This window comes from Opisthocomus hoazin, chromosome 16, assembly GCF_030867145.1.
Source record: "Opisthocomus hoazin isolate bOpiHoa1 chromosome 16, bOpiHoa1.hap1, whole genome shotgun sequence".
Classification (NCBI taxonomy): Eukaryota; Metazoa; Chordata; class Aves; order Opisthocomiformes; family Opisthocomidae; genus Opisthocomus; species Opisthocomus hoazin.
In genome coordinates this window covers 16,764,439-16,772,351 of record NC_134429.1, presented here as the reverse complement: position 1 = coordinate 16,772,351, position 7,913 = coordinate 16,764,439, and the positions used below count along the sequence as shown (strand labels likewise).

Genomic DNA, 7,913 nt, shown 5'->3' with positions numbered 1-7,913 from the left:
CAGGGCACAGCGTGTGCCCCACGCCTCTTCGTCACGGCATCAAGCTCTGGCTTCCCAAAGCAACGTGGCTCATCTCATCATGGGCTTTGACATATCTCTGTGGTTATTATCGTCACCACTACCCCAAAAAAAGGTCTCAGAGAGGTTGGTGTCCCCAGATCCTACCAGCCTTGGGGTTCTCCCATACAACACCACCTCCAGCATCTCCCCATCCACCACCAGTACCCAGTGGCCCCAGTTTTCCCACTGTCTTATGTGTCCCATCCCTCACTATAGACCACGTTTCCTCTCTGTGTTTTCCTAAGCTTGGGCTGGGACTTTCTCTGTGTGGCCCTGGAAGGAGATGCTCAGCATGGGCTGCAGCAGGCACTGCACGAACTGCCTGGCTCTGCTCAGCAGTAACGAGATACCAATGAGTCCAGGCGGCACCCAGGGGTGTCCTGGGTATCTGAGCATGATTGGGGGGTAAGATGCAAATCCGAGGCAGGAAGGAACCAGCAGCACAAGGAGCTGTCATTTAATGTGCAAGACTGGCAGCAACAGGCTTAGGGCACCAAATCTGGAGCAAAGAGTCATTTCCAGGAGAATCCTCAGCCGTGCAGGGGCCAGTCAGCAGGAGAAGGGGTGCAGAGAGACACTGTAGGTGGTCTAAGCCTCGGGGAAGATCAGGAAGCCGGAGAAGATGCTGTCGGACCCTTCGATCCCCACCAGGGAGTTCTTCTCCGTTGGCTCTAACCAGACGGACTCGTTTGCTTCCATCTTGAGGACCACACCGCCTGTGGTGACCTGGTAGCTGCTCTGCACGAAGTCGCAGAAGGTCACCACCTTCTCGCCCCTGCTGCCACCCCGGCCCTTTTTCACGCTGAGGCACAGGTTGCCCCTGGAGGTGACGTGGTAGGTGAAGTAGTAGATGCCCGGGACCCTGCAAATGAAGCGGCCGTACCGGTTCTCATAGTGGCCCTTCTCATTGGTGATGATGCGGTCAAAACGGACAGGCTGTTCCCGGCGGGGGTAGGAGGTGGTGGTCCTGGCAGCGGAGAAGGCAGACTTGAGAGTGGCCTTGTAGTCACCAGAGTCCCCCTGAGGGCCAGGGGGTCCCATGAGACCTGGTAATCCCTTTGAACCTGGGGGGCCCTTGGGACCGATCTTCCCAGGGTACCCTGGTGATCCTGGGTCTCCCTTCTCCCCTAGGTCTGCTTCGTGCTCCACCTGGCCAGGGGGACCTAGAAAGCAGGAGGAAGAGTCGGCGTGGTCGCAGCCGAGCCCCACAGGCCTGCAGAGGGGGCACGGGGAAGGAAACCGCCGGTACCTGCGCTGCGGTGTGGGTCAGTGGAGACCCCTGCCCATCCAGCGGGTGTGACGCCCCTTGCTATCGTGCACCCTCCCTCTCTAGGTTCCTCAGGGTGTTCCGGTCTGTGCAACCCCTTCTGTCTCCGAGCATCAACCCCACCTGATAACACCCTGAAGGGACTCGTGGAAGATGGAGTGCTTTCTCAGGACCATGTGCCTGGCACTGCCTGGTGCTGCACCTCGGCTGGGGCAACCCCTGGTGGCAATCCAGGCTGGGGATGAAGGGGTGGAGAGCAGCCCTGCCGAGAAGGACTTGGGGGTGCTGGGGGATGGAAAGCTGGACACGAGCCGGCGATGTGCGCTCGCAGCCCAGAAGGCAACCCCATCCCAGGCTGCATTCCCAGCAGCGTGGGCACAGGGCGAGGGAGGGGACTGTGCCCCTCTGCCCCGCTCTGCTGAGACCCCCCGGGAGTCCTGCGTCCAGCTCTGGAGCCCTCAGCACAGGACAGAGCTGGAGCTGTGGGAGCGGGGCCAGAGGAGGCCCCAGCAATGACCCGAGGGCTGGAACCCCTCTGCTGGGTGGAGAAGCTGGGAGAGCTGGGGCTGGGCAGCCTGGGGAGGAGAAGGCTGCAGGGAGAGCTTAGAGCATTACTTCAAGGGGGCTTGTAAGAAAGATGGGGACAAACTTTGTAGCAGGGCCTGTTGTGAAAGGACAAGGGGCGATGGTTTTAAACTAAAAGATGGCAGATTTAGACTACATATAAGAAAGAAATATTTTGCAATGAGAGCGGTGAAACCCTGGCACAGGTTGCCCAGAGAGGTGGTAGATGCCCCATCCCTGGAAACATTCAAGGTCAGGCTGGACAGGGCTCTGAGCAATCTGGCGTAGTTGAAGATAGCCCCGCTTGTTGCAGGAGATTGAGCTAGATGGCCTCCAAACGTCCCTTCCAACACAAACCACTCTATGACTCTACGATTCTCCTCCTCTCGGTCTTCACAAGATGACCCCCACCTGCAGCGTCCTCCTTACCTTGCTCGCCCTTTGCACCCTGCTCCCCATCTCTGCCGTTGCTGCCAGGCTGTCCTGGTGACCCCGGGATGCCTGGGATGGTGCCGTAGGTCTTGCAGAGTGTGGCACCTGCAAGCTGCCCTCCAGCCAGGCAGATCAGCATCGCCCACACGGTCTGCATCTGCTGGAGCACAGAAGGATGTCAAGGGGCTTGCCTTGGGCAGTGGGAGGGGTGGGGAAGGCACCCTGCTGCTCTGGGGGACGATGTCAAATCTGCTCACCTGATGGCCTTGGAGTCAGCAGTCCCTTTGGTCACGGGAGACCTGGTCAGTGTCTTCCCACTCCTAAATTACTAATTTACAAGTGCCCAGAGCCAGAGCTTCAGCCACATGAATATCTGGGGACAGGTCAGCCTGTCCCAGCGGTCTGATGTCCAGCCTGGCCATGCTGCTGCCACGGACATGTGCTGCAGGTCCCTGATGTTCTGAGTCCCCGGTGCTCCCTCAGAGGAGAAATTCTCCAGCCACTAGGACCGCAACTGTAGGGTAAAATCCTTCCCCAGGCCAGAGCAGTTTCGTCATCCGCAAGGAGACAGCTGTAACTTTCCACCAGCATATTCGAGGGACAGCTTTAGTCGTTGCAGATGGCAAAGGAATCCCCAAATCTGCCCTACTGACTCCTGTGGGTTCCCCTTGGGTCCTGCTTCATTTCAGGAGCGTTTCTGTATCTAACTAGCCTTACCGGCACGGTCCTCTGGGCTTCCAGTCTTGCTGCTGCCCTCCCTGCAGCCCACAGCTCGGGTCCTTGCCCCAGCTCCTGGTGCATGTGTGGTAAGCACTGGGCGTTTGGGGGCTGTACCTGGACATCACATCACCCCAGCCACACTCTCTGGCCTGAAGAGGACTTTCCCAGTACTGAAACCCTGGTGTTAGTGGGAAAAGAGTCTGGTGAGTCAGATTCTCCAGCAGCAGCAGCTCCGATTCAGATGTGGCAGGTACAAGGATGGATCTGCAGGCTCCCAGCCCAGGTCCAGGCAGACAAGAGCATCTCAGGGCAGGACAGCACTCCCAGGGCACCTTTCAGACTGGTGCTTGGGCCCTGATCACCCCTCTGGGCCTTTGCCATCTCCCCTTTCCATCCCCCCCTTCCCCCAGGTGGAGGAGGAGTGGTCGAGGTCCCACCAGGGACCTCCTCCACCCCCAGCCCAGCAGCCCCCTTTCTCTCCTGCCTCGAGCCACAGCAAAATGCCAGTGATGCAGGGGGTGACAGTCACCCTGGTGCTGCCGGGTTCCCCACATGCAGGAGCACACCTGTAGTGGGGAACTGGGGCTCAGCTTTGCCAATGCTTTGCTCTTACCTTGAGCTTCTTGTTGGGCAGATGGGGAGACGGAGCAGGACACACCAGCGCCCTGCTTGGAAATGACCACAAGGAGAAGCAGAAGTTTCCTGCAAGGGTTATTGCGAAAGGATCTGGGCCACATCCCTTTTTTATCTTTAGCTCCTACCCTTTCTTCAGCGGCACTTTCATATCCGCCATGAATGCTGCCGCCAGCTCAGCAGAACGTGCTGTCCCCAGGCAGCACTTTGGGGGACCCTCAGACACACAGCTCTGGCCCTGGGGACCGGAGCGATGTCTGCTCCGCTGTGCAGGGCCCCTGGGTGCTGCTGGGTGTGCTTGCTGTGGGGAACGCTGCCGTGAGCTCCAGGGGAGTTTGGGGTAACCCCTCAGGACTGCAGAAATGTGGATGCACATAGACAGCATCCCTCAGGCTCCGCCACACACACCCAGCCCTGCTGGGGGGTACCGGCAGGCCCAGAGGATGCTACGGGGTCTCAGCATCTGTCACCGTGAATCTGCCCCCCAGGCTCTCCTAAATGTTGCAGACGGGAAGCGGTTTTACCCTGCCGTAAAAATATTTCCAGTCTTGCTTTTTGCTGACTGGCCAGCAGGTCGAGGGAGGTTCTCCTTCCCCTCTACTCTGCCCTGGTGAGGCCACATCTGGAGTACTCTGTCCAGTTCTGGGCTCCCCAGTTCAAGAAAGATGAGGAGCTACTGGAGAGAGTCCAGCGGAGGGCTACGAGGATGAGGAGGGGACTGGAACATCTATCCTGCGAGGAGAGGCTGAGGGAGCTGGGCTTGTTCAGCCTGAAGAAGAGAAGGCTGAGAGGGGACCTTAGAAATGCCAATAAATATCTGCAGGGTGGGGGTCAGGAGGACGGGGCCAGACTCTTTCCAGTGGTGCCCAGCAACAGGACAAGGGGCAATGGGCACAAACTGGAGCAGAGGAAGCTCCAGCTGAACCCGAGGAAGAACTTCTTCCCTCTGAGGGTGACGGAGCCCTGGCCCAGGCTGCCCAGGGAGGTTGTGGAGTCTCCTTCTCTGGAGACATTCAAGACCCGCCTGGCCGCGGTGCTGTGCAGCCTGCTCTGGGTGACCCTGCTTGGGCAGGGGGTTGGGCTGGGTGACCCACAGAGGTCCCTTCCAACCCCTACCATTCTGTGATTCTGTGATTCTGTGATTCTGTGATGCCTCGAGGAGGTGAAGCACAGGAGCTGGTGTTGTCTTCCACCGTACAATGTGAGCCACCAGCATGAATCTCCATTGGGTTTTGGTGGGCTCAGTAGCCTCCACAGCCACGAGCTCCTTTGGTCTGGCTCAGCGAAGCCAGCGCTTCCCCTGCCTTGCCCCGGTCGGGCTGGAACCCTGTGGATGCCCCAGCCACTGGAGGCATGGCTATGAGGTTTGCTGCCTGGTTTGTGGCCCTCTGTGACTGAAATGCACCCATTTGGAGGGGAAGGGGGGTATCAGGGCCCCTGCCTGGAGGAGTCTTGGTCTCCCCTGTGTGGGGGCTGTGTGCACGGGCGTGGGAACCATTCCCTTCCTGCAGTCAGTGCTACTGGGGGTCCTGCACCGCTGAGCAAAGCTGGGGTCGTGAACGGTGTGTAATGCTCGCTGATGCTGAGCACAGCCATGCCAGCGAAGGCTTGGGGACGTTCTGATGCCACACAGACGTCCAGATGTCGTGCACATACATGTAAGCATGCGTGCCCAACACATCCACCCGGCCGCACGTGGGCTCCACCTGCAGAAAGGCAAGTCATGGAGGAAAAACACAGTAGGCTAGGTGCACTGGGGAGGGTTTTATTGACACTTTCCACAGCAGGGTGAAGGCAAAGGTGCTGCTGCAAGCCTGCTCCAGGACACCTGGCCGTCCCTGGCGCAACCCAGGTGGGAAGCAGAGAGAAGCAGAGAGACCTCAGGCTCCAGCAGCAGATGGCAATGTGGGGTTATCAGGGTGGACGCACATGGCAGTGCCAGTGGGACCACGGGAGCTTGGCATATCAGTTTGGGTGCAGATGCATCCAGATGTGTCTGTTGCCCTGTTCAGCCTGCGCTCGGTCCCCAGGCCAGGGGGTTGTGTCTGGTGGCTGGGGCTGACCCCCTCACTGGGGCTTCCAATCCAGCAGAGAAACCTGGAGCATCAGCAACAGCCTGGTGGTGAGCAGCAGTGTTTGCAGGGCAGGGCAAAAAGGTCATTGTGCTGGGGTGGGCTCAGGTGGTCTTCTAGTCTGGGAAAAGCAGGAACCCTGAGAAGATGCTGTTGGAGTCTCCGATGCCCACCATGCTGTTGTAGTCGTTCACCTCCAGCCAGACCTCATCTGCAGCACGCAGACGGAGGAGGATCCCACCAGAGCTGACCTGCATGGTGTTGGTCTTGTGGTCGCAGAAGCTGGCCATCTTGCTCTCGTTCTTGTACAGGATGATGCAGAGGTTGCCTGTCTGTGAGGCGTGGAAGATGAAGTAGTAGAGGCCAGGGAATTTGCAGGTGAACTTGCCTGTGGTGGTGTCATAGTCATGGTTGGTGTTAGTGATGACGTGGTTGAACACCACGGGGACGTTCATCATGGGGTATGTGTTGGTCTGCCTCGTCACCGAAAATGCTGACTGGTGCTTCTGCTTGTAGCTGCCTGGCATACCCGGCTCTCCGGCCATGCCCATCGGCCCAGGGTCTCCAGGGGGGCCAGGGGGACCAAAGGGGCCAGTCTTGCCTGGCAAGCCAGGGCTGCCTGGTTCCCCTTTTGCGCCCTTGGGCCCTCGTGTTGCAGAAGTGGCCGGGATGCCTGTGGGGCAGTGGGGAGTGAAAAGGAGTCAGTGTCAATGGCAGGATACGGGGAGAGGCTCCTCCAGCCCCTTGTCTTGGGCAGGAGAGGGTTGTTGCCTCTCTCCAGCGTCCCATCCTCCTGCCCTGTCCACAGAAGATGTTCTCTACAGCCTGCAAACCAAGGAAGACTGCCCACAGAGGATTCAAAGGCCCTGCTTCAACAGCCTGCGTGGTTCTCTTTGCTCACTCACCTGGCTCGCCTTTGGCTCCCTTCAGCCCATCCCGGCCATCCTTGCCTGGCACACCGGGCATGCCTGGCAGGCCTGGAGCCCCATAGCAGCTGTGAGTGGCATCTCTGGTCATGGCAGACCCCAAATTCAGGAGTAGGAGGGTGAGGGCCAGATAGAACTGCTCCCAGAAGCTCTGCCCCATTTTGGCGGTCTGGAGCATGGAAAGGGAAAGAAAGTGCTGGGGTGAGGGGCCACAGCAGGGTGGTTTCCAGGCCATAGGGCAAAGGAGGTACTGTGCTATTAGGCTGACTGCACCAGGAGCACCTGGCTGCGATGGCTGTGCCCTCAGTGTCCTCCCCCCATACCAATTGCCAGGCGGTGGGGAGGCAGATATGTGAAGACGGACCCTGGGCTCATCATCAACCCCAAGGCAGCCCCTGATGGCACAAGAGGGGTTGGACTTTCAGTCTGGATGGAGCCATGAGGTCTTGCAGTGCCCTTGGCCAGCCTCAAGCTCTCCCAGTCCAGCGTCCCGAACCCCTGCAGATGTGTACGCTGCTATAGACCGTTGCACCATGCTGCACTAAGGCTGGAGCTCCCTGGACCCAGCTGATCTCACCCCTCCTCCAGCAGCAGGCCGACTTCTCTGACTCTGCCCATCGGGATCAAGCCCCCCATTAGCTGGGGATCTCCCAGGACAGTGCCTGGCCCAGGGTACTAGGTCTTCCCCCAGCAAGGACAAGCGCGCATACCCCCGTGACATGTGTGCAGCCTGGCAGTGCCTCTGTCTCCTTCTCCTCCTCCTCTCACGTAGCCCAGCACTGTGCCATGCTGCTGGACCCCCAGTCGCCATGCAGCCCACCCCGAAGAGATGGACCCTGCAGGACCTCTTACCTCTGGTGAGGAGAGCAGGGCACGGGGTGCTGCGTCGCTGAGCCCTCCAGCTGCTGTGGGCACTGCCTGCCGGCACAGCCTGGCGTGGGTGACTCTCCCTGACACCCTCCCGGAGGAAGTCGCGGAATTAGGAAAGGGCCCTTGGGGACCCAGAACCCCCAGCCGAGTTTCACATCCTCCCGCCTGCTTGTTTCCTCTGAGCAAGCACTTTCCTGGCTGTGCAGCGAGACCTGCACTTGTGCCACTGCAGCAGCAGGGGCTGGAAGGACAGAGGCAGGATGAGTCTTTGCCAGGAGATGTGCCACAAACCCTCCAACCACCGTGGGGACTAGCCCTCCTCAAACCACCTGCCTGTCACCTATCCTTAGCTCGTTTGTGAGTAGAAGG

General features: G+C 59.3%; 2 protein-coding genes across 6 annotated transcripts; both read right to left on the bottom strand.

The window, feature by feature from the left end:
- Positions 1–482: 482 nt before the first annotated feature.
- C1QB (complement C1q B chain) lies at positions 483–3,706 on the bottom strand. 4 transcript variants are annotated; one of them, XM_075437355.1, is made up of 4 exons: positions 3,657–3,698; positions 2,581–3,221; positions 2,321–2,483; positions 483–1,223 (listed from the first exon to the last, which is right to left on the bottom strand). In XM_075437355.1, the coding sequence occupies exons 3-4, from the start codon at positions 2,478–2,480 to the stop codon at positions 649–651; spliced, it is 735 nt and encodes a 244-aa protein (XP_075293470.1). In that variant the 5' UTR covers positions 2,481–2,483; positions 2,581–3,221; positions 3,657–3,698; the 3' UTR covers positions 483–648. The 4 variants fall into 4 exon arrangements, with proteins under 4 accessions (XP_075293470.1, XP_075293469.1, XP_075293471.1 ...); XM_075437354.1 differs by having other exon boundaries at positions 2,321–2,480; XM_075437356.1 differs by having other exon boundaries at positions 2,321–2,480; positions 2,581–2,900.
- A 1,725-nt stretch (positions 3,707–5,431) lies between these two features.
- On the bottom strand, positions 5,432–7,611 carry C1QC (complement C1q C chain). Of its 2 annotated transcripts, XM_075437361.1 has the most exons (3): positions 7,527–7,611; positions 6,654–6,843; positions 5,432–6,421 (listed from the first exon to the last, which is right to left on the bottom strand). In XM_075437361.1, the coding sequence occupies exons 2-3, from the start codon at positions 6,832–6,834 to the stop codon at positions 5,865–5,867; spliced, it is 738 nt and encodes a 245-aa protein (XP_075293476.1). In that variant the 5' UTR covers positions 6,835–6,843; positions 7,527–7,611; the 3' UTR covers positions 5,432–5,864. The 2 variants fall into 2 exon arrangements, with proteins under 2 accessions (XP_075293476.1, XP_009936758.2); XM_009938456.2 differs by lacking the exon at positions 7,527–7,611 and having other exon boundaries at positions 6,654–6,924.
- Positions 7,612–7,913: the final 302 nt, after the last annotated feature.